Raw genomic sequence first — 26,409 nt, 5'->3', positions numbered from 1 at the left:
AGTTGAATAACATCTTTGTCTTGGGCTGGCATCAGGCAGATGTAATGTTAGTGTTTAACAAAGGAATTTGTCTGAAATGAATTAGTGAATTCAAATCACTACATCTATATCACATTGGGAAAACCAAAAATAAGCTTGATAAACGCATTAGAAGTCCTATGTAAAGAAACAGCATGATATAAATAAGAAAAAAAGTTTATTGTTGTGTCTTTCTAATCAAGAGGTTTCTTAAGTGTCTAAACAATTTAAGCACAGAGATGAAACTGACTGCACGTCAACTGGGATAAAATCATGACCAAGTAAACATTGTGACTACACCCTGGCAGGCTGACTCCTCCTAAGGAGTCAAGGGCTTTTGTCAATGTATCTGTCTGACTGAATCTGCTTTAGTCTTTGTTTTGGGTTGAAACAGAAGAAAATCCTGCATCATGATGGGGAAACCTTGACAGTGATTGTGAGGTTGGAGTCACATTCATTTGACATCAAAGTAAGTAGAGGTACCTCCCAGACTGAACAAGGCAGGAGGAAAGGGTGTCTCCAGCCTTGGCATTAAGTAGCCAAGTAATTCTGGTCATTTTTAGGGGATACTCTGTGGACTGCAAGACTGAGTAGTGTTGATGGAGAACATCCAGCAATTAGCCACTTGCCATCAGGCTTTTTGTTTCTTTTGACCTTTTTCCCCCAGAGGAAGCACAATTACAGTTACATTGTCTCCAAGTCTGTGTCTGTCTGTTCCCCTCTTCCCTCAACAATGCTTTACTGTTGACTGCTTTCAACCCAGTTTGGTAAATGAGTAGATGTCTTCATAAAACTCCATGTGCCATGGAAACAGACAGTTCAGTAGGAGCAGGATACCCTGGGAAAAGGTTTATCCTTTATTAGATATCAGAGTGCCCACAAGACAGGGAGATACCAGAAAGCGAACTTCTTAAACAGATCTGTGAGATATAGAAGTAGTTTTCTTACTGATTCCTTCTGAAATGTGTTGAGTTCACAGAATCATCTAGGTTGGAAAGGACCTTGAAGATCATCTAGTCCAAAACAATGGAGTTGATAACAATGAATGTAGGGAAGAAAAGAAAATCATAGAATTATAAAATGATTTGGGTTGGAAAGGAGGGTGCCTGATTAAAGTGTGAATTAAAGGGGTGTAGTGGCAATACTGGTCATCATTTGGCATCATCAGCTACAGAGATGGCATATTAGTCACACAATAACCCTTTAGCATCTAATATGGTTCCTTAAATTTCAAAAACTTCCTGAAATTTTGACATAATTAGAAGGAAAGGAGCTTACGCAAAAATATTTTATCCATTTTAGTCCTCTAACAGTGTTCCATCTTGGGCAAAATAAGAGCTAACCTACATGGAGTGATAAAGCATGTGCTTGATTGCCTGGCAGATATTACAACTGTGACTTTGCTTAAATGCCTGGAAATTGCTCTTGTGAGTTTGAGTTTTTCAGTTTCATCACTCAAAACTGGAGAAGTTTATCTCATGTGCTGATAACTCTATTGCTAAATGAATATCTTTCCAAGATAAGATTTTAAAGGATGTCTTAGAAGCTGCTGTTTATTTTCAAGATGTGTAAATAAAATTCATTTTGGTAGTTTCTGTGAATTTGAGAGATGATCTGCTGATTTGTCTGAGTCATAAAAGTGCTTTGTAGTGTTCAGAAGTAAAACAAATTCTGCTGTGTCATTTTTGATACATTTTTTTTATAGCTCAGAATTTGAACTCCTAGGCAAGCAGTGAGATTCCTTAAAATGGGAAGGTGGTTGTTGTTCAGACTGTCAAACAGGCATCACATATTTTGGGTTCTCTCTCTCCATTGATCTATTTGTTTTGTTCCTTAGCAATATTTTTTTGTAATACTCCCTTTGGCTGCAGTTGGCAACACTGGTTGACCTTTCTGACCCCTCAGATGGGTGCTGGTGTTTATCCTCACTTCATAACGCTTTGCTGCCCTGATGTTTCCCAGCACCTGGACAGCACTAGATGCTGGCATCGCTCTCCTGACTGCGGCCCACACTCTGTCTGGGCAATTAATGGAGGGATTGAGCTGTACCAGAAGGCTCAAGGAATAGCCTGATGGGGAGGCTTTTTTCTAGAGCTTGTAGATGAGTGATCTGGTAAAGTTCCGATGATGTGAAAGCACTATGGTTCTCTGCAAGGTATTGGTCATGTCTGTGTTACTGAAAGACAGATACTCTCTGTTTACATGATCTTAGGCTGACCTTTCCCAGAAAGGATGTCCAGACTAGAATTAAAGTGTCTGATCCATGTCCTTTGGAACTGAGAGACTTAATTTATTCTGACTTATGTAGGCTCAGAAAAGTTGACTTATGCTGGCTAGTACAAAATTTCTATTTAAAAAAAAAAGTATTTCAAAATCCAAAATTTGATACATTTCAAGTCATTGAATAGTTTAAGAAACATGTGTCTTATGATCAAGATTTTATATACAAGTTTATGGTTCCTCTTTTTATGTTATGAAGCAGACATCTAGTCCAGAATGATATGGCATATATCACAATTCCAGAAGTGTATCTGAGAGGTTACAGTGGCTACTCCATGCACTGTTGTCCCAGGCATTAAAATTTATTCAGTTTAAGCAAATAAGTGGGGGAGAACACTTCAAAGTGCTGTCTGAAAAAGATGAGGAGACTGGAAAGAGAGGATAAAGGGGTTTTTATCTTCAAGAAGGTATCTGAGAAAAATTAGTAGATACTGGAATCTAGGCTAAAACCAAACTCTGCTGGAAAAGGTACAGGGAAAGAAGGAACTTGCTGCTAAAGAGGTTTACGCTTTTTATTATTGTGGTTTAGACTTACATTTTTTTAACCTTTAAAGTCTGTGTATTACCATTGGACAAGGAAGAAATACCTCCTTTCAAGTAAAACAAATCTCCTCCATCTTAATCTGAATTTTCACTCCAGACAATGTTTTTTAGATGACCTGACTTTGGTTTTGCTACACAATGCCCAAGGTAATAACAAAAACATCCACAATGTAATAACAAAACAAAAAAAATTAAAAAGGCTAACTTTGCTGAAATCTGCCTAATACTCTTTTGTAAACAGCATATTACCTTATAAATTCAGTCTGTATCAGTTACCAGCCCCTTGAGATACAGCATAAGGTCAGACTGGACAAGCCTAGAAAGGTCATGGCCACTGAGCCAAAATGATGCTTATTATCAGGCAAAGAAAATAGCTGCCTCCCCAGTCAGAGACGAAGAGTCAGATGTACAGACCTGCGAATTGTTTATTCCGCACTGGTCCAGTGCTGAATATTTCAGTGTTGTGAAAAATTGTGTGACATTTTCCAACCTCCTTTTCTTATTGTTTTTATTTCCCATCTTAGGAAATTAGTTCAAGAACTTGATTGAAAAACATGTTTTGAGGAAGCAGTAAAAAAAACACCATAGCTAAATGCTGGGTGGCCTTTTAGTTTGATAAATCATGCGTTGATTTATAGCCCATGTCTGGTCTCAGCCACATTAGTGTGTGCCTGGAAATGATGATGGGGAGTCACTCTGAACTGACTGTCTTCAGACTTGGCCATCCCTGTGTTACTTGCATTTAATGCAGAGACATTTCCACTGCTTTGGTAGGTTGCTCTTTGCAGAAATAGAGTTAGACTGGCTTATACAATCTGTTTCTCAAAAGAACGGTGCATACTGTTTTTCTTTAAAATGCCCTCAATTTCTTTTCTTTCCACTGGAGAAAAAAGATCAATTAGCTGGAGATTCCTGGACTGATGGCAGCCCATGTGGGGCAGTTACAGCTTGCTAAGTAGCATTCCCAAACAAGTGGTTCCAGCACACATGCAGCCGAACTGTATAGCTCATGTGTGATGAGTCTCACCTGTCTGGGGCCCTGCCCCATATGCTGTGTATCCCCTTGCTGTCATACACATTCTAATTTCTAATAATGATTTTGAACTCATTTATGATTGCTTTTATTAAATACTAAGGAACAGATTTGTGTCCTTCTTCCTGCTGGTGGCAGCTCATCCAACAAAAGCTCTTTTGATGTCTACACTGACAGCAGTAAGTGTCGGAGATCATCCAGCCTCAGGTGTATATCTACTATATCTACATGTTTTTCATGGAGCATCACCATCTCAAAATCACAGTAAATTCTTGTAAAAGCATTTTACAAGAAAACTTTGAGTTAGTGGCCCCCAAATGGTGTCTTTTCTGATGGAAAACAATTACTTTTTTCAAGAAATTGAAATATATAAATTTTTAGCCAATTAAAATGATGCTTTGAATAAATTATTCTCCCCAAATTATGTGAAACTTGTAATAAGCTTTGGAATAGCAGAGAATGAAGTTCCATAGAGGTTGGAATTGCTAATGAGTGAGACATGGAGGAAACAAGATATTCCAAAAAAGGTGGTAACATTAACCAACCAAAAGTGGTCTCAGGCTGCTCAGCATCTGTGTTCACTAAACCAACAATAATCTTTGGGAGATCTTAACTTTAGACCATCAGTTAATACTTTCTTAACATTTCAGATAAAATAACCTCTAAAATAGTTATATTCTAGGTCTTAATCTGTGCTACTTTGGACGCATTTCCTATAACTAGCTGAGCCTGCTTTTGTGATGTGTATTACTGAGTGTATTTGAGATCCTCATCAAAGACACAAATAACATTTTGCATAGCAACTCTTTAAGAGGTATGGGCCCATTCTGAACTATTACCTATATGATCAAGAGAGAGATATGCCTCTCTCCAGTGTTACCACATTATGAGAGAGGTGGCAAGGTAATGACTGTAAATTGCCCTTTGAAAGAACTTATGTTCTGGTTGCAGGGGAGTTTAGACACCCACCTGGGAGAACATGACTGTTTCCCGAGGTGAATCTGGTCCTAAGAACGGCATCTGATTGCTCCTCATGAGGAGGAGTTTCGAGAAGGGAATAGGTACTAGGGGAAGAAGACATGAGACAAAGGCTTTTGTCTGGTAAGTTCAGTGAGAAAAAATGTTATCCTCAAACAAGGCAGCTTTTCCTTAAAAGCAAAGTGTTATGAATGTGTTGCAGTTCTGTAGAGCATTGATCTAAAGCATCACAAACTAAGATAGTGCTGTAAGAGATGGTATGATATACTTGTAAGAGGGTTCTGGGAGACCAGAAAGTCTTTCATCATAGTCTTGAGTGATTTCTGGGATGAAATGTCAGGGGCTCTTAAGAGCTTCAGTAAACACTTTGTTACTGAGGTTCAGGAAAAGGTCAGCCCTACAACACATCATGTGTACCCTTTCCAGCAACTCTCAGCATTCAGGATGAGAGCAGCTCTAGCGCTCCAAGGGTCAGGTGAAATCCAGAGGCAGCCAAGATACACACTATGTTGCCCAATGTTTGGGCTTTTTTCCTCCAAAACATTGATTCAGATCCTCCCCAAATACATGTGTCCTGTAGGCAGAGGGCAAGGCTGAAACCCATGGCCTTCAGTGAGTATTAGTCACCACTAGCCCCCAGCTGAAAATGGAAAAAAACACTATAAAAATGTCTGTGATGCATTTGGTTTTGTAAGAGGATTTAATGGATAGGAAAGAGGGGGGAGAAGCATTTCTCAATCCCCACATAACTGAGTTTTCTTTTACACAAGGCTGGAGCAAGCTGGCATTCTCTTCCCCTTGCGTATGTACAGATGGGTTTCTTTTCTAAGCAGTATTAGACATTATCTTGCTCTCTGGAACTGATTTTGCTGGACAATGGGCATGAAGTTTACAGAGGAATTGCATATCCTGAGCTCAGGGTGTACAGACAGAAACCTGAGGGCTAAATCTTCCTTTTGTTGATTTACACGGGGTAACTGCACTGATGATAAAGTCACTTCCCAATCTCAGCAAGAGCTGTTTCAGTCAGGGTCATATCTGACCCTGGTTTTCTTTTGTTGGGGTGAGAGCTGTACCACAGGGCATGATTGTAATTTAAGACTTCTCTTTTTTCACTCCAATAGGCAGAGTGTTTTCAGGCATAACAAGGTTGCAACAGGCTCTTTTACATTCACTGAAGTATCTAGCACAGTTGGACTTGGTTATTTTTCTTTTCAGGGCTAACTGCAATTGCCTTGGCAAAGAGCTTGATCTGGAGAGGGTTTGTATAAACATGTCAGCACAGCTGGGATTTATTATAGGATAGACAATCTCTACTAACTCTTCAGCTACACAACCTCAAAATAAGTGCTGTCTTTGCTACCTTCCTTTAGATGAGGTTGGTTCATAGTTAGCTGCAGCCAAAGCTGAATTTTCGCATCCATATTCAAAAAGAATTGCCTTTCCCCTTGCTTCCCTACATTGACCTCACTCTCTACAGGAGTTGACGCAGTATGATATGAGGACAGGAGAAGAGAAGAAAATGGAAAGGAATCTCAGATCTGACAGAATTAAAACTGCTTTAAAAAAAATTAAGGGAATGTACTTAAGTGGATCAGTCTGAGAGCAGAATCAAGGAAAGTGCCTGTCTCTGTAGGTCTTGTGTGCAAGCAAAGGCAGATCATTTTTGCTGTTAGGGCTGGGTTCTTTAAAGGATGCTGAAGAAAGTCAGCTCTGAATGCTACTGAATCCTTTGAAAATCTTAGTTGCAAACATCATTACTGTGTTTTTTTTTCTTCTTCCCTTTCCCTGAATCTATTTTTCTGTCTGAGCCAGTTGACAAACCCTGATCCGTTAAAAAAAAATCTTTCCCTTTTCTCAGATGTCAGAGATCTCTCATAATTTTTTATGGTGCAACTTCAGTTAATGTCTGTGAAGATACACAGCTAATTAATTAACCCTTTGAATGTCTTTCTCCCTATTTATGACCAGTATTGCATAATTTTTAGTTCATGGATACTGGTAATACTTATGCCAAGAGATGCACCTTTAGAGCTAAGGGGAACTTTTTCCTTTAGAGAAATTACTCTTAAGATTCAAAGTAGCCACAGCAACCTGAAGTTAATGCATATAGTTAATTAGTAGTTATCTCCTGTACTTTTCTGTGGTGCTTCTGGTCTCAAATAAAACTCATCCTTACTCTTTTTTTTTTTTTTTTTTTAGGGAATCATGACAGAGCAATATACAAACCATTTCATAGCTCCAGTGAAATGGGCGACTGTTGTCTCCCATGGTTCACATTGTTTTGAAATTTCCTAAGAAAGATACATTGTAGCAAAGATAAATTAAGTTGCCATCTTTCCTATTTTTACTACAGTCGGAACATTTTTGTATCTCAGTGAAATTCCTGACTGTAATTTATCAGACCTAAGCAGAGACTGTTAGTCTGATGGTATAGATTGTATTATAAAAATGTGTTTTGTCAGATACACAAATACGTACCAGCTTGATTTTCATTCCAGCATACAGTGGGACAGATCTTGTGACTAAGAGTGGAGCAGTAGATCTGATACAATTTGACTTCTGTAAGACTTTGGCAATATCTGACATGTCTCTCCAAAGTATGAAAATTTGGATTAATTCAAATTTATGTAATAGGCATGCATAGCTGATGAAATAAGTGTCTTGGAGCACTCTCAAGCTGGTGTTGTATCGATGAAGCCCTACAGAAATCTTTCTTAGTCTGGTACTCTTCAGTATTTTCTTTACTACTTGAATGAGGGGCTTGAAAGGCATGTACGGGAATGCTATAGGACACAGACTGGGATAGGATTGCAAGCCAGTTGACAGGGTTGAGAAATCAAACTTATCTTGATGTCTTGGGAAAACAGTGTGGAATAAATAGGACGGAATTCAGCACCACTTCATCAGTGCAACCAAGTACAGTGCTTTGGTATTAAATGACTTCATGGCTCAGTTAAGGGAGAAAGAATGACTAGGCAGCAAGCCCATAGAATAGGATCAGAGGGTGGATCACAGTCTGAACACAGTTAAATATGTGAAGTTCAAGTGAAAAAGACAGAAAAATGGCATCCCAGCTTCAGTAAGCAAGAGCACTGAGCTCTGCTCAGCACTGCTAAAGCCTCATTTGGAGCACAGTGTCTGGATTTGGGCACCGCACTTCACCAGTGATACAAAACATGAAGAACCAGTTATTACGACTAGAGAAGAGAGACTTGTTAGAAGCTTGTAGATTATATGAGGGGTTGCTGTAGGAAGGAAAGGACTGTTATTTCCATTCACAGAAATCTTGCACTTGTAGAGCAGCTCAGCAATGCGCTGCTTTGCTGACCAGCGGAGGAAGCATGTGGACTTTCCCTCATGGGCTGTGTTAAACACAGGTCAGAGAAGGTTCAGTCACAAGTAGGTTAGGGATAGCCAATTTGCACACTAGGCACAGGTTGGGACTGACTAACCTGTCAAGGTCTCTCCCACTGTTATTTCCTGTGAGCCCACGCTAACTGAATTTCTCATCTGCAGACTGCTCTCAGTGTTCTCCCAGTCTGCTCATTAACCAGTTCATTTACTTGCTCTGTTACAAAGAGGTGAACCAATTAAAATGAGAAAAAAGGGGTTTGTGAGCCACTTCATTTCTCACAGCATCAGTGACTGAGTAACACTAAATGTCAGATATTTTGAGTCTACACAGTGCAGCAAGGATAGGAGGTGACACAAATAGACTTCTGACATGCAAATGAAAGTCTGGTATGAAAATAAGAGCATCAGGGTTTCCAGCAGAACCATAAGCCCTTGTAACCTCTTACCTCACTTTCAGACTCTCTACAGCTTAATTATAGTTCTGCAGATGGTGTTTATTTTATTATGTACATGCGTAAGGGAAGAACTGTGGAGACCTCTGTGTCCTGGATGGTGGAATGCTCCCTGTGGGCATAAATAATACAACAACTGCTTTTATTAGTGGTGTTGTATCAGAAATAGTGTGACTATTATATGCTAATGATGGATAATAAGTTCCAGTAACATCTTTTAAAGTTTTTCTTGCAAATGTGAAGATATTTCTCTTTTTTACACCAGAGGTGATGCAAGCTGGCCCTGAGAAAAGGGATTAGGGTTAAACCACTATGTTTGCAAAGGGAGTACTTCTAGTGGAACTCGGAACCTACATGCTTAGATGCTTAGGCTGCAAGGGAGAGAAGACATCATGTCTCCTGAAATGCCTGGGCCATATCTCTCGCCAGTCTATCTTGTAATTCGTCTTTTGGCGGTTGGCTTAGTCCTCAACTATCCTAAATTATCACTGCAATATTGGAAAATGATTTTAAAAGAAAAATTTTTATTTTTTTACATGCTTGGGGCAACCAAAAATGTTTAAAGATCCTCACAAGGACTGCAGAATAACATATTTAAATAGTACGTTTCTGACTGTGTTGGGGGAATTGTGGCTTAGATAGTTAACTCCATCTCAAAAGCATTCCTTAGAATTTATTATGCTGTATAGCTGGTGAAAAGCAAAAAAGCCCAGAAGAGAGCAAACAGCTGAAACTAGATATAGCTTGCACATATTATTGTGCATCTCAGCCACAGTGACAGTCATCACAGAAGCGGTTATAATGGCTGTAATTAATGACAAAAGAAACAGAACTAATGTTATTTGCACTGTTCTTTAGTTTTAGAAGTCCAGGACTGCTAGGCAGTTCAATAAGAAAGGGATTATCAAGCAGGATCCTGAAGAATTTAGTGACTATGGTGAAAACAGGGAGGTGCTTTTCTAAATTCCACTGTTCCATGTTTGCTTTGGACCCCAGTGGTCAGCAAATGTTAATCTCACCCATATGTTTGGCAGTTGACACATGGTGCTCTCTGGTTTTTCTCTGAGGACTGTATGAAATGTGAGACACACTTCAATTAAAAAAATGACAGTTTAATGTGGTTATTTTTAGTAAAGCAAACCAAATACGAGACAATATTTGTAATACACGGTAGTGTTTAACTTATTTCAAAACCAGTCAAAGTTTGGGCTTCCTCTAGTGACAAAGTTTGGACAGTTTTAACCATGAAGTTTCAGTTTATCCACTGTTTATTACGCTACCAAAATAACATTTTGAAGGGAAAAACAAACTAAAGATTATTACTGCAAGAGATGCATGGAAATGGGATATGAAACTTGAGGCTACCCAAGCTGGGTTTGGAATGTGTGCTGCCACCGTGAAGGCCAAGTAGTCAACTGATGTCAACCCCTGCAACAGGCAACTGGGTTGATTTACACCAGCTGAAGTGCTAGCCTGGAGTTCCTGTTACCGCTCCCTGTCAGAGCATCCAGCAGATTAAATTAATCTGTCCATGATGCAGGTGAGTGTCTTGCACATGGTCAGTTTTCCTCATAGGCACCATTTTGTTATTCAGAATTTTATTAAGGTCTGTTAATAAGCTTTAAAATTTCTCTAAGTGAAAACACATGTAAGAAATACTGACAGGAGTGTGTCACATAATGATCAGTTACTTGTTTCCCAAGAGGCATTTAAAATTTCTACCAATTGTTATTTAATGAGAAAAGTCTTATGCCAAAAATATCATTTTCTTAAAGAAAACAGCAGCAACTCCATACATTGCATATCGTGAGCTGACTTCAGGCTGCCATCTGCTAAAGCAGCCTAGGAAAACAGGCTTTCAGCTCAGCACTGAGGTGATTCTTTTCTCTGAAAGTAAGTTCAGCTGGCACTGATTTGTCACAGTCCCATCAAAGGGAAGACTGAGAGGTTTTGACATGGTGTGTAGCCAGGCTTGGATTGCAATCTTGGTATTTTGGGATCATCATCTATAATTATCAAAGGGCAGTGAGAATCCATAAGGAGCACAGCTCCTTCCTCTGCTGCTGATAACAAACTGGAAAGACTGCAGTTAATTTGGAGTCTCTGCCATTTTGAGGTGAGAGGGAGTTATTTATTCTGCTTTTCTAATGCCTGGATATAAGATAATTTCCTTCCCGCAGTGTTGAAATTTAGGGTTATTCTTATACTGTGAAAGAGAAGAATTTCTTACCACTGTTTACTCGTCCATCCTCTTAACCAGTCAGGAAAAGCAGTGATTCACTCGAGAGTGTCATGAGCAATCACTGGGTTAAAACCAGTAGGTTCCATATCAATTATGGGGCAGTCAGATTACCTGTTTTCTGAAGTGTTGCTTGGGAGGTTCTCTCTGAGACTGTGAGGCCACATACATACTCATTTAGCAGGACACCATCTACCAAGGATTTTTTGGTAACAAGCACAATACTGCTGCAAAATGTACCCCTGTGGCTTTCCCACGTTCAGTGATACTTAGAGGTGCTCCTTTTGGTGCCTTGATCTGCAGGCTATAAAGACAGCCAGGAACAAGCTAGTGAGGAGCAGGGAGACATCACTGGAAGATGCTTTGGTGAGAATCTGCATGTAAATAGAGATGCAGCTAGAAAAGCAATGCCAGAGGAGTAAGAGCCAGATAAAAGAGAAAGATGAGATCCAGAGAATGAGAGGCATATTTCACAGACATGTATTCTTTGCTGCCTTTGGTGCTGGGTGGCAAGAGACATTGTAGTAACTCATGCTGTTGGTGGAGGAGGGTTTTCAGAATGTCAGCCAAGGGAGTGGCAGTGAAGGAAGAGGAGCTTAGAGTTCTGGTGTCAGTAGCATCATTTCCTGTTGCTTTTCTTGATGTTTTTTTTTTTTTTGGTCATAGCCTTTCCCTGTAATGCTTTCTCCTTCTCCTTTCCCTTACTTTCTGTTCATTAACTGCCCCAATGCCAAACAAGTCTTCCAAATGTTGAATTCAGTCCAGTCCTCAAAGATCACCTTCAGCTGATGGCAGAAATAGGAACTCTGACAAAAAAACCCTGGCAAATCCTGGTGTTTATATAAGGCAACATGATCTACTTGTAAGAACTTAAATAATCCTGTATACCCTGACTTTCAAATATATTTAGTGCCAGAGGGCTTTTGAACTTCCTGGTACAGAAACTCCACTCTTCAGTGGGAATGTGATGCAGAACAAGTGTGGAGAATAATAGCTGGAAGGATGCTGTGGTCGTTTCTGGAGTGGAGTCTCCAGTAAGCTCTGGTTTGTTTTGTTAGGACCTCTGTGAAGACCCCCACCTGTTTGTGAATGGAATCAGCTCCCATGACTTACACCAAGGCATTCTGGGGAACTGCTGGTTTGTGGCTGCGTGCTCCTGCTTGGCTCTGAGGGAGAGCCTCTGGCAGCAGGTAGGTGATCAGTGTGCTTGGTGCATGAAATAAAGCTGATAAACCTTGGTTGTTGCCCTGCCTATCAGGCAGTGTTTTTCTCTCTAGGATTAATGTGCCTCTGATGAGTGGTGGATTCAAATGTTTCCTTTCTTTAGCAGTTCATTCGTCATGTTATGAGACCTCCCCACTCCACAGTCCCATTGGGCACCAAAGAAGAGATAAAGCAAAACCAGAGAGTGCAATAGGTTCCGTTTGTCTTTCTCTGCAGATCAATTTCAGTTTTACTTTCCTAAAAGATTCTCTGAAGTGGGAGTATATTTGGCTTTGTACAAAATTCACTCTCTTTTTTCACTGCTTCATCTATTTGAGGTCAACTGTTCATGAAGCTGAACACCAGCGTTGTGTATGCTCTCTGCCCTCTGAATAAATCTTAACATAGTGCATTTGCTGAATTTTCCCTTCTATGGTTTCTCAGGTGATTCCAGACTTTAATGAGCAAGAATGGGACCCTAAAAACCCAGAAGAATATGCTGGGATTTTCCGTTTCCGTTTCTGGTGCTTTGGAGAATGGACAGAGGTGGTTGTTGATGATCTGCTGCCAACAATGGACGGGAAGTTGATCTACTGCCATTCCAATGTGAAAAATGAATTCTGGAGCGCATTATTGGAGAAAGCTTATGCAAAGTATGAGCTAGTTCATTGTCTTTTTAGTCCTCTGTGCTGTCCCTTCTATCCATCTGTTTGTCTTTCAACTCTGTCATACTTTCCATAGGTTTTAGGTTTGCTGCTAGTAGAGAACCTAAAACAGATTTTTAAATCTTCCTTTAATCTGCATGGAGGAGTTGAATCATAAAAGAGTGCAATGCACTCTACTTCAGCAGCCCAAATCCTTAAGGATCATTACACTCCTTTCTTAGAAACCCAGCAAACGTTTATCTGCAATCTGCATCTGCTGTTTTGGGTTTTTTTTCTGTTTTGTTTTTTCCTTGGTGAGACACAAATATATTACCTACATTCGAGCCAAATTAGAGCATTTCTAATAGCCACCTTGTGACTGAGAATGTTCCATGTTACCTTCAGGCTGGCTGGATCTTATGAAGCCCTCGATGGAGGCAGTGCTGCGGATGCAATTGTGGATTTCACTGGAGCAGTGGCAGAATCTATTGATTTGGTACAGGGCAAATACAGTGAGATTATTTCTGAGCAGATGAAGCTGTTTGAAGACTTGCTGAAAGTGCATAAAAGAGGCGGGTTGATCAGCTGTTCCATTACGGTATGTATAGAAAGCTGGATTTTAAGAGTTATTTCAATGAAAAAAAATCTGGAAAAAATACCATTATTACTATAAGCCTATTGACTATGTCCTTCATTTGTATGCTTTGGAAAAACTTTGCATGGAAAAAGTCAGCAAGCTGCCAGTGCTGTCAGCCATGTACAGCTCCATGAGCCACTAAATACAATCACAAAACCACAAAGCCATTTGTGCTGCCACTTTACTGTGGATCTGGAATGCTAGTTTTTTCTGAATGGTCGCAGTTGTGTATTGACCTGAGGGTAATCCACCTAGAATGCCCTAATTTATAGTCCAGATGGCAGTGTTCAATTTCTTTATTTCTTAGGGAAATCTGTTTACAGAAAAGAGTTCTGCTGGCACCGAGCTGAGACTTCTTGACTTTGATTGTGTTGATGCAATTGTCTCATCAGTGTAACACTGAAGCTGTTCTGAAAAGCTGAGTTCACTTGGTTATTCAGGTAGTACTGTTTGTTAATAAGACTCCCCATGAGAATTAACCAGCAAAACTTGCGTATGCTGACTAATGTGAGGCAGGTGCCTACATTAGGAGGCCATGACCCTGACATTGCCTTAGTCCATAGAGAGAGGATGCCTTCCCCAAGGGTGATACAGGGTTGCCTTCCATGGAAGCTCTACTGCTCTGCATTCACTTGAGTGCTAGAAGGCAGAGGAGCAGCAGCTCCCGAAGGGTGCTACATACTTCACAAACCGCAGGCAGACACAGCTGTTTGCCATTGGAGGGAAACAAGTGACAATGAGGCTTAACTCACCTTGTATCAAAGTCTGCAATGTCAGGCCATGACTGGGTAGCACTGGAATTATCACCTTGTCTGAAAGCTGTTACCGCACATGGAAGGTTAACAAGCTGTCATGGCACCTGAATATTTCCTGAAAGATTGCTTTTAAATTATTTTTAAAGTGCAGCCTGCAGGAAAGGGATTGTTCTCTAGAAGCTGAAGGGTTGGCATCTAGGTGTGCTTCTGCATCTTACTCCCATGCCCTCTACTTCCAATTTAAGACCTTGGCGAAGGCTAATCTTATGTGGAATTAGTTAAATCACTAAAACATTTTGCTTTAATTTCACCATCTGTGAAACAAAGATCATATTACTGTAGCACTTAACTATTTCATACCTGTAGTATAAACTAGAACGCCCGAATGTTGGTTCATTCAGAAATTTCTTGCAAGTATCATGGCAGTTATGTAGTTGTCTAGAACAAGATAAAATCACCCATGCTTGGAGATGCCTGAGAACATTACCTGTTTAGCTGGCCCTGGTTATGCACTGCCCTGCACCAGTGCCACAGTATCGAAGAGGATCATGTAGTACCTTCTGGGAGATGCATTTGAAGCTGAGAACTCAGCTGAGGTAAGAGTCCTGAACTGTCCCTCCCAGCAACATCATGCAACAGCTCAGAAACCAGTTCTAGGTCTTTGGTGTTTGTTTTACCTTTTTTACAAGGTCTGAATTTTTATTGAGAAAGAGTTCCATCTGGTTTGCTCAGACCAGGCTGGCAGATCAGACTTCCTGGTGTGAATTGTTGTTGTAAACATTGTTTCTGGGATGGTAGGTTGCTCCCAAATGCTAGGGCAGTTCAGTTTCTTAACATGGATCTGGTGAGAAGATAAGCTAAGTACAAGGGGTTCTATTTTAAAAAGCAGTTAATTAGAGAGTTGTAATGCACTTTTTCCTGGCATTATATTTCTGTCTGTCAAACACAGATGCTTCTAAACATTGATTACACAGGAGCTGTTCCTATTGGTTTGGCTTCAGTTGTCTGCATTTATCACTTTTTGATAGATGTATTATACACACAGTGAAGATTGTTAAGTATAGAATATTTAATACTCAAGTCGCTACATTGATGTGACTTACCAACATGTCATTATTTTCCTTGAGTTACAAAACAGCCCTGAGCTTCACCACTTAGAAATTTGAACAGACAGTAGATGTTTAAATATCTCATTTAAATAAATAAATAAATGCCTTCAGAATGAGGTGGGAAAGGCAGCCCAGCAGTAAGAAATGCCTGGGGATAATAAAGGGAGCAGGAGAGATTACAGACTTCCATACTGTCAAGGACACTTGTTTGCTTTTAGTTGTGAAAAATGCAAGTGTTACATTGGAGAAAACCCAAACCCATTGGAAATGTCAGCCAGTCTTGGTGTGACACATGAACTGATTCTTTAGGAGCTGTTGTCGGTGAAAGGCAAAGAGGTCTTGGTGAGAGTCTCATAGTTGCCAGACCATCTGTCAGTTCTAATTTGATAGAAATTTCTCTTTTCTTTTTTTTTTTTTCCTTTTTTGTTGATTTCTTATCTTTGGGGACTGAACACTCTTGTATCAGTGCAAGACCTGCCTTAGGAGAAGGACCCTGTCTGTTTAGACCAGAGAAATTATAAAGTGGGTAAAAATGTCTGAGAAATTACTATGTGCATTTCATAACTCTAAGAAGACCATCTCTCTCCACCAGAGCAAAGGCTTGCTTGATCACTGAGCTCTTAATTAAATTATTACAAGTTGACATGCAAAGATCTGCACTGAGTCAAAACTTCCTTCTCTGCTGTCCAAGGGAGTGAGTGTCTTAAGGCCCAGTGGGCTGTAGCCCAGTACAGGTGAGAGACTGGATATGGCTCTGTGCAAAGATGCCCATGCTGGCTCCTGCAAGGGTGTGACAGATCTGGAGGCACGACCATTTGGATTGTGTCTGGCTCAGAAGAAGGGTTATAACACTGGCACAGCTTTACTTTTTCCACTGTCCTGCCTGGTATGCGTTGCTCAGAAGCAGCATGGTACTGGCTTTGTAAAGGGCCAGTCATCCAAAGCAACTCCAGCATCTCTATATTATACTGCTCTTCTGTTTTTAAGTGTACTTAGGAGATTTTGATCTGGATGCATTAAATTAAATTGTGGTCTTTTTCAGAGCTTACAGTTTTTATGTATTCTTAGATCAGCATCTGATCAGGCTGAGGTCATCGAGCAGGACAGTTTACTACCTAATCACTGCTGGAAACTAGGCTTCTTACGTGAAGTCTATGAGGAGCAAACCCAGTTCCTAAGAAAGCCTGCAGCTGCCACGTAGGAGAGGCCTGCCAGGTCACAAGTGAGGTAAAGGACAGGTTTGACAAATGGCTAGAAAGTTTTCTTGCCTTTGACCTCTATTTTTACTCACAGCCAGTAGTTCTTCCTGGATATCAAATTTACTGCAACACAGAAACAGCTAAATCCTTAGGCCCTACAAAGTGTCTGGTTGAGGACACCACCAGACAGTGCTATGCCTGAGCACATCAATATACAGAAGAGTAAAGATTACAAGATTTTGGAAGGGGTGATAAAGGTTGTCCATCAGCCTGGTCTTTAACTGTCTGAGGCCAGGAGGAAACAGAATGGCTGTAGCAGGCAGTATTCTCTCTCCTCTGCTCTGATTCATCTTCTAGGACTTGTCAGACACTATAATGAAAAAGGCCAGACTAGTGAGCCACTAGTTTTGAGCCCCAGTGCTGTTGTTTTCCCACATAGTCAAATCACTTGGGTAGGGAATGTAAAACTCTGCAAAAGAAGACAAGCCTTCCCTGTTGTGCCTCTTGAATGCATAGATGTCAAGTCCCTCAATGATGCGAGTTGTTTTTTTTAATTGTCATTCTTGGTGCTAAAGGCTTCCTCTGGCAGAAGCAATGAAGTGGAGACAGAGATGGGTCTTGTCGTTGGCCATGCCTACTCAGTGACAGCAATTCGGAAGCTGCGCCTTGGAGAAAGGCTCATATTCTCTTTTAAGGCAGAAAAGCTGTTCATGATCAGACTGAGGAACCCCTGGGGAAAAAGAGAGTGGAACGGTGCCTGGAGTGACAAGTAAGTGGTGAAAATCCCATGTCAAAGGAATGAAACTGTGACTGGGGCCACTGGCTGTTAGATGCGTGGTTAAGCACTGAGACACGACATCAGTCTGCAATACTCAGTGATGGCTGAACCGTTGTGCCATCTCTTCCCAAGTATAGCATTCCTTGAGCAAATAGACACATCCTGGAGGAGCCAGGAGGTTATGGCTTCCTGGGCTTTAGTTTACTGTACGCATCATTGTTCTGCCACACTGGAGCATGAGTAGAAAAATAGCCTATGATTAAGGTGATGAGTCAAGAACATGAGGTTTGTCCCCAGCTTCATCATTGAGTTTGACTGTGACTCAGTTTCTCATCTGTAATTGCTAGCTGCTGGGATGGTATAAGTCTTTTATTCTTAGATAATTTAAGTGACTGGTGAAAAATGCTGTAAAATTGCCATATTTGTAATTTCTTGAATTATTTTCTAATGAATTTTAATATGGGCCATGATCTTAGCAGGCACCCCTACAGAGACAGAAATGACTGCTGGAGGGAATATATTCCATCACTGCAATTTACACATGAAAAACGCTTAACTAGGATGTTACAGTTCAACACTGCTTACCAGACACTGTTAGCATTTAATAAATAATAAGTGCAAAACATTTGACACTGTTCTGCATGACATCCTTGTCCCTAAATTGGAAAGACATGGATAGGCCACCTGGTCGATAAGGAATTGGCTGGATGGTCATGCTCAAAGAGCAGTGGTCAACAACTCGATGTCCAGATGGAGAGCAGAAACAAGTGCCGTTCCTCAGGGGCTGGTGTTGGGACTGGTGCTGTTTAACATCTTTCTTGGCGACATGGACAGTGGGATCGAGGCACCCTCAGCAAGTTCAACAACAACACCAAGCTGTGTGGTGCGGTCACACGCTGGAGGGAAGGGATGGGCCATCCAGAGGGACCTGGACAGGCTGGAGAGGTGGGACAGTGTGAACCTCATGAAACTCAACAAGGCCAAGGGCAAGGTCCTGCCCATGGGCCGGGGCAATCCCAAGCACAAATCCAGGCGAGGAGTGGATTGAGAGCAGCCCCAAGGAGAAGGACTTGGGGGTATTGGTGGATGGAAACCTGACTGTGAGCCAGCAATGTGCGCTCACAGCCCAGAAAGGCAACCGTGTCCTGGGCTGCATCCAGAGCAGTGTGGCCAGCAGGGCGAGGGAGGGGATTCTCCCCCTCTGCTCTGCTCTCGTGAGACCCCCCCTGCAGTGCTGTGTCCAGCTCTGGGGCCCCCAACATCAGAAGGACATGGACCTGCTTGAGTGGGTCCAGATGAGGCCACAAAGATGATCAGGGGCTGGAGCACCTCCCCGGTGAGGACAGGCTGAGAGAGTTAAGGTTGTTCAGAAGAGAAGAGAAGGCTCTGGGGAGACCTTAGAGCGGCCTCCCAATGCTTAAAGGGGCTACAGGAAAGGTGTGGAGGGACTCTGCATCAGGGGGTGTAGGGATAGGATGAGGGGTAACAGTTTTAAACTGAAAGATGGGAGATTCAGATTAGATACAAGGAAGAAATTCTTCCCTGTGAGGGTGGTGAGGCCCTGGCACAGGCTGCCCAGAGAAGCTGTGGCTGCCCCCTCCCTGGCAGGGTTCAAGGCCAGGTTGGACGGGGCTTGGAGCAACCTGGGCTGGTGGAAGGTGTCCCTGCCCGTGGCAGGGGGGTGGAACTGGATGATCTGTAAGGTCCCTTCCAACTATTCTATCGTTCCATGATTCTATGATAATAATGCGATGTTCTTAACAACAGCATATTAAGTTCTTGTCTTCCATGCTTTAGCTAACAAAAATCTATTTCTTTCAAAGAGTTTGGTTCAGGTGAAATGCAAAGAATGTGCAGAAGAGCTACTGTGTCTTGTTTAACTTAAGCCCTTGTGGTTCCCCACCAGCTCTTGTCTTGGCACAGCTGCCACTCAATTCAGCACAAGCACTGAGGAGTCTGAGGTTGGCCCATGGTTTTTAGCCTGACAGAATTAAATTGAAAATTTCCAAATAGGTTAAGTAAATGTCTCTTATTGAAAGCAACCTCCTCTCCCTCCTGCCAACCACCTTCAACTATATCGTCCAAGTACTTTTGGAAAGGGACTGGGGAATTCTGGCTCTGTCTAGTGTAACACATTAGGGAAGGGTCTTATGCTGTCTTCTATCATGTTGTCTGATTTAAGCATCAGACTACTTGTATTTAGGATCTTGTGCTCCCCTGCAGTCAGTGGAAAGAGACAGGTGCCCCCAGGGGACAAACGCAAAGCATATAAATTGTATGCTAATGTAGGCAATGAAGTGTCTATGCAGTGTAGTGTTACTCTGGAAACTGGACACTAGGCTCCTGCAGCAACAGTTTCTTCTCAAAGGCTCTCTGGGGAAATCTCAGACCTCAGGTCTGTTTTATTTAAGGAGATTGAAGGATAAAGAGAATGGTCTAAGTGAAGTGCTCATAAGCTCCTGAGGAGGAAAACCTGGTTTCTTTTGAAGGAACTTCAGGGAATGTAGTCAATCTCATACAACCTTCCAAACCAGCTGTTTAAGTGTCCTAAGGGAGGTTGTGAATAAGGTTCTGCTCTAGTTGTGCCAGTTTCCCGTTGATATCTTTGTTTTTCGGTAGCTTTCTATTCAATTCATGTTTTAAAACTCCTCCTATAAGCCCCACACTTTTTTTCCTAAATATCATCTGTCCTTTCAGTACTCCAATGTTACCTTTATAACAAGAGACCGTGAGATAATTTTATTTGTATTTTGTTTGCAGGTGAGAGTTTTTAATGTAAGTTATTAATAGTCTTTGTTCTTTTTTTAACTCTTTTTTTTTGCTTTTTGCTTTTTTGTGTTTTAGTTCTGAGGAGTGGAAAAAAGTCAGCAAATCAGAATCTAAGAGCTTGGGACTCACTCTTGAGAATGATGGAGAGTTCTGGTGAGTGGGAGTCATGTGAAGGGTTTGGAAATACTGGCTACATGGAGTAATTGTCATTAATTCTGCCATTTAACAGCTTCAAAAACAACTTCCCCAAATAGATAAGATTATCCAGTCCTGGCACAAAGTCTGTTTCTTTTAAACTCTCAAGGGATAACAGAGAAAAACAGAAAAAATGGATTAAAAACTAGTAAAACAAAATTAGTAGCTCTTAGTAAATATAAGTTTCAAACACCCTCAAAATCTTTTATATAAAAGACATTAACTCAGAATCTGAAATAACACCTGTGCTGGTTTACATGACAGAATGGGAAATACTGAACACACTGTCAATCCTGTATACTGACTACTGTGCCTATCTGTAGGATTTCTAGGTCAAGCATGGCTGAGGTACCTGTAAATACAATTGCAGTCAATGAATTTTGGTATTTGTCAGTGTTTTCCATCATGGGCATGAGAAGTGTTTGTCCTCTACAGAATCTCTAGAACTCTAATAATTTTGACTCTGCTTAAAGCTTAGATACACGGAGGCCGTTCAGCAACTTCTTCAGTAGATCATCAGTGTTGCATCAAGTGTGCTAGTAGGGCTTAGTATGAATAGTCTTCTGTTTGCTTGGCTTTGTCAGAACTGGCAACTGGAAGCCAGCTGTATGGTTTGGTTCTGGGCCATTAAGAAGCCAGGACATGATGGTAGGTCAGAGATACCAAGCTGTTAAAGGAGGTGAATGTTTTTTTAACTGCTCTTCAGTCTAGTCCGTCACTTTAGCAGGCACAGGTTATAGCACTGAGATGGTGCTAAATAAAAGCTATGTCCAGAGCACAGAGGTTCAAGTCATGCTTATGGACAGATGTAACAATATGGACCATAATAATGAGGAGTGGATAGTGCTTTCATTGCAGGTATTTTTCTTTTGCCTTTGCAAAATATGTGTTATCTAATCCAGCCTGGTAGATAGAACCTATCCTTTAGGCTTAGGTGCTGCAACAGAACAAATCCAGAGCTGACCAAACACACTGAGGTGATATTTCTTTAAATTAAGTTCTCAGATAGTGTGTTTGTGGCTTCACAAGTATTTCCACATGGGGAACATTCCAGTGAATCAGTTTATTCTCTGGACAGCTGAGCAATGCCTCCTCTTAAATTACTGGAAGATTTCATGTGTTAGTTTGGCTTCTTGCATGATTATCACTGTTTATTTTACTGTTACTTTCCTGGTGTCCCATGGAATAGGATGACGTTTGAGGACTGGTGTAAGAATTTCACTGATGTGGACATCTGCCGGATTGTGAATACCTCCTACTTCAGTATCCACAAGACCTGGGAGAAGAAAATGATGCATGGGGCTTGGGCAAAGAATTCAGAGCCCCTGCTAAATCGCTCTGGTGGATGCTTTGATAATAACGAGACCTTCCTTCAGAATCCCCAGGTGGGAATCCTTGTATTTTGTGAGGTATCTCATTGCCAGTCTCTGTCTTCTGGAAGTATGCTGGCTCACAGCATGTTTCAGTGATTTCTGTGAAATCTCTCAGTAAAGAGTTTAGGTATTTGTTTAAGACTGATCATGTTTGGGGATGATGAGTTAGACACACCAAGATTAGTAAAGTCCTGTCCGGAATTTCAGTTTCCCAGTTGTAAAATAACAGCAAGTCTGATTTTATAATGACAGAACTCCATTTACTTAACATCCTTAAACAGTCTGAGGGTTTGGCCCTCTGTATTTAGCTCATGTCCCTTTGCACTAATCTAAGATTCTGAAAGTATCCAGTCTCTTCCCCAAGCTCATCCTCTCATCAGCATTACAGATTTTTTTGTCTCATCCTACCTGGTAACTTTCAAGCTATTCAGTTTCTCTGTTCATCCATCCTTACTCCATTTCTCACCTTCCTGCCCTTCTCAGTGTTGCATGTTTTCATCCCAGTGCATGCAAATTCAAGCATAAAACTTCCATTAATGTCAATGAGGTCTGGGTGCTTACTCCTTTAGTTATTACTTTGAAAATTGACCTTTCTGTTCTTTTGTAGTCACCACATACTTTAGATTAATTAAAGGTGTTCTTGTCTGCTTCTCTGCACTTGTATGGGAGGTTTCTGTCTGCACCCCACGATTTTCATAGCAGGATATTGGGAAAGTGCAGCTTTTTCTGTTCAGACTAGGAGTGAATCTCAGACTCCCAGCTCATCCTGTCATATAGGTGTAGAAGGAGAAGATCTGTCCAGACAGAAGTGCTCTGTCTTCTGTCAGTGCCTCATTTCCAGATGGTGATTTTATTCAGATATTCCTCTGTATGATTCTGGATCTGTTCCAAGTGCTTGCCTGGGTCTCATTTCTAAGCATTTAGCTGCCACAGAGAACAAAACATACATGCTATGGTTGAGTGCAATGCCCGATGCAATGGAAGTTCTTTTTATTCCAATTTTATCTCTAGGCTAGTTGATTAAAAGGCTCTTAATAGCAGTGCTGGAATACATTTATGTTCGCTTAGGGCCGTTATAAATTACTGTGGCACATACTACCATAGTCTAGAGGTAATCTCTGTCTGTTCTCCCCAAGTGAAATGCCTGGCACTGAGGCCTCCTGTGAAGTTTTTCTGTACAGAGAGGATTGTGACACTTCCAGTCCCTTTAAAATAAGGGAATTTAAGCCAAGTATAAATGTATTCCTACAGCCACCTGCTGATTTCCAGATTGTTACCCCTTAGGGCTGCTGAAATGTCATCAGATCAAAGATCATTGCAGTTGTATACCTCTCATCAGACCAAGAGAGCCCTCTTACACTTCCACAGTTCCCCTTCCACACCTCCATTTGTCCTGGAGCATGCTAGGCTATGTGACTAGGTAACACTCCATATGGTTCAACAGGGACAAGAATTAAAATATGCCTTACGAGGTGTTGCTGCATATTTATATGTTGCTCTTTAGATTCTCTCTACAGAGCCTCTTTACAACCCCTAGGACTCTCTTCAAGGTCCTGTGCTTTCTCTGACACAATGTTGATATAACACACAAATAAGAGTACAAAGAAGCATTGAATTTATACCAAAAAACCAGCCAGCCCAGAATAGCAAGCAGTAGTGCTGTAGGAGGCCGATCTTGACTGTAAATACCATGAACAACTAATGAAGCCCAGAGGCTTGGGAATGTATTGATTTTCTTTCCAGTACCGCTGTGCTTCAGCCAACTCTGCTAGAGGTTGGTGTTTCCTCCATGTGGGTGTGACGCTGGCTGAGACAGTGAGAGTCAGGGATGAGAAATATGACAGTGCCTTATTCTGCAGAGCTCTAACCACAGAGGGATGTGAAGTCATTTTGGGGGATCATTCCACAACAGTAACCAAGGAAATCTCAGTATCTACCTCAGAGGAAACTCAATGGGGATTTGGTTTTTAGCAGCTTTTGGAGGAGCAGGGAGAGGGGAATTGAATCACTGATGATATTCCTTTCCACGCTGTCTGAGAATTTCAGCTGAAATCTGAACGTGTGGTGCCCATAGTACCCAGCTGTGCACCACTGCAGTTTTTTGCTTTTATTTGTTTGCTTTGCATTTAAAGGTTTTTCAGGATGGAAGAGTACAAGATCTATCTAAACTTGGCATAAATAGTGTCCTCTTGCCCTCCATTGGTTCTGACAACTCAGATTTGCCCTCTATATGCACAAAACCCCCAAAATTTAAAGGAGTCCCTAATAGTGAATGAATCTGAATGTTTAACTCTGTCATATAAAGAAGTACCTGTATGACCTTTTTTGTCTACTGAAAGGGTATGTACTTACTCATGAACTGGTCTGGTAGTGATACTTAATGATGTAAGCAATTCAAGACTGATTTACTGAGATGGAAACTGCTGCCTAAACTTGAAATAAATTTGTTTGATTGGTCTGAAACCCAAGTTGATTCAAGTTACTTTGAACAGTTTGGATAAAAGATTTGCCTGTTGAACATCCAGGAGTCCTCCTTAGCCCTTTTTACTGGGTATTCCTAAGTTTTTCAGGAAAACTGAGAAAGTCCAAAATTAGCATTCCTGTCATTCTTATATTAAATAGAAGTTGTAGGTGAGGAAAAAAGTTGTGGTTTTTTTTTTTTTTTTTAAACTAAGATTTAGAATATTCCTTCATTTGCAGGTCCTATACAAAGATGTTTGAAATTTACGGGTCCTGTCTAGGTATTCAAGTTAGAATCAAAAAATATGAGAGACCCTGCCTGGAGTCTGTTGGGTTTATTTTCTTATCTCACTCCTGATTTATATATATATCTAAATAAAATTTCATCTATTGTCTTTTGCTTTCACAGGAGATGTTCTCTTCTGCTGCCTTGTTATTTTGTAATACAGTCTCATGCTGTCCTTTATGTGAAGTACCTGTTCCAGTGTCTCGGATACTTTTGATTTAAAGATCCTTATTACTAGCATTAATTTTCAGGTGTGAATTCCTGGGAATGTCTGTTATATGGAGAACTCTTCTCCCACCCCCAAATGTATTTTCATTTGCCTCCTTTGTATGCATATATTTCCTTGGTGATGGCTTTATCCTCAGTATCCTAAGGCATTTCTAACAGCTTACTCTCTTCTCTCTTCTGCTAGTACATCTTTGATGTTAAGAAGACTGAGGACAAAGTGTTGGTGTCATTACAACAGGAGGATCGCCGCAAATACAAGAAAGAAGGGAAGGGAGACAGCTTCCCAATTGGCTTTGAAATATTCAAGGTAGGCAGCCATCTGCACTCCTGGTTTAGTTTATTCAGCAGTCCTGCTTCATCCTGGCAATGAGATCTTTGGCAGATAGAGGCATGATTATCCTGGTGGGGTCTGGCTCTCCTCTCAACCCAAGCTTTACATGTGTACTGCACTCAAGCACCAGAACTGATATTAGACAGACTATTTGCGCTAAATTGAATTTAATTCAATTCAAACTCTATTGGAACTAAAGGAACATAAATAATTTTTCCCTCTTGTAAAAGAATTTTAAGTGCTCTTTCTACCCTCTTTGAAGGGAAAGAAAAAAAAAAAACTAATGCTTGAAACATGGAGGGGTTTTTTTCTCCTCACTGGAGGCTCCTGCCTCCATTTCATCAGCAGATACAGCCACGTGAATGAGTTTAAAAAGTCTGGAGTTTTTCTTTTGCCGCTTAGAAACAAGAGTCAAGAGTGCTTTCAAAAGCTGGAGCAGTGAGTAGGCAATGAGCATATGTGAAAAGGAACCAAAGGGATCTCAAATAGTAATTTAATTGCACTCCCAGGGCAAATTGACTAAAATGAAAGCATATGAACTGAAAGGAGGAGGAAAGCAAGAGAAACAGCTATGCATCTGCTTTTTCACTGAGGATCAGGTTTATTTTATCTGTTGCTATAGCTAGTGGGACTACACTGAGTCTATGGCCTTAGCCTATAAAATAGGCAGTTCTTAACAGTCAGAGCTGCTGACATCTGCATCACACCTATTCATTTGACAATCACCTGTTAACCACATATATTGAAAACTGTCATTACAGAAGGTAGCATAATTTGCCTTGTTTTGTTCATGCCTATATATCTAATTTGGAAAGACTTATATTTTAACTGTGCTGTGGCAAGTATCAGTTCCCTGAAGAGGATGTTCATAGTTAAGCACCGCTTCAAGGCTTAGAACAAAACATAAAACATAAATTTAGGGGGTGAAAAACCATTTGCCAAACCATTTGCCTTTGTTGCACATTGTCTTTTCTGCCCTTAAAAGGCTGTGTGATGCGCAGGGAAATCCCTGCCTGTAAGCTCTGATATCCCTCCTTGCATTAATCCCTATACTGCTCTGTGGCGGTAGGTGGAGGATAACAGAAGCTATCGACTACACAAGCTGACTGTGCAGGAGAGAGTGGCCACATCTCTGTACATCAACACACGCACTGTGTTCTTGAAGAGGATCCTTAAGAAAGGCCGCTACATCCTTATCCCAACTACATATCATCCTGGCATCGTTACAAAGTTTATCCTGAGACTCTTCACGGATGTGCCATCAAAACTCAGGTAGGTTGCATTCGCAGCTACATAAGATCTTCCCTTGCCCACACTGGCTGCACCTCCATGGAAATGGTTGCCTGGTTGCCCTCCAATATCCCTGACTCACTAGCTCATATAGCTCTAGAACTAGGCCCTTGAGATGGTCAAGGTCACCTCCAAGAATCGCTAGATGGCTCACTGGGATTTGTGCATGGTCAGGACATTTTTACATAGGAACCTAGTGGACAATTCAGTTTGGCTCTTTTGACCTTTTAGTTTGGCTTTTGTAGTTAACTC

At 41.0% G+C, this 26,409-nt stretch overlaps 1 protein-coding gene across 3 annotated transcripts in view; it reads left to right on the top strand.

Moving 5' to 3' along the window:
* CAPN6 (calpain 6) overlaps positions 1-26,409 on the top strand; it is a 58,339-nt gene that overhangs the window by 19,175 nt on the left and 12,755 nt on the right. For 2 of the 3 annotated variants that reach the window (XM_074914886.1, XM_074914884.1), the window contains exons 2-9: positions 11,959-12,090; positions 12,548-12,756; positions 13,153-13,345; positions 17,023-17,216; positions 20,070-20,147; positions 21,379-21,574; positions 24,721-24,843; positions 25,937-26,139. In XM_074914886.1, coding sequence (XP_074770987.1) covers positions 11,959-12,090; positions 12,548-12,756; positions 13,153-13,345; positions 17,023-17,216; positions 20,070-20,147; positions 21,379-21,574; positions 24,721-24,843; positions 25,937-26,139 — 1,328 coding nt within the window. The remainder of the gene's footprint in view (positions 1-11,958; positions 12,091-12,547; positions 12,757-13,152; positions 13,346-17,022; positions 17,217-20,069; positions 20,148-21,378; positions 21,575-24,720; positions 24,844-25,936; positions 26,140-26,409) is intronic. The other variant, XM_074914887.1, reaches the window with a different exon arrangement.

The sequence above is a fragment of the Athene noctua genome, chromosome 11, assembly GCF_965140245.1.
Source record: "Athene noctua chromosome 11, bAthNoc1.hap1.1, whole genome shotgun sequence".
Classification (NCBI taxonomy): Eukaryota; Metazoa; Chordata; class Aves; order Strigiformes; family Strigidae; genus Athene; species Athene noctua.
The sequence above is the reverse complement of the archived record's forward strand: the minus strand, read 5'-3'. Positions and strand labels throughout refer to the sequence as shown.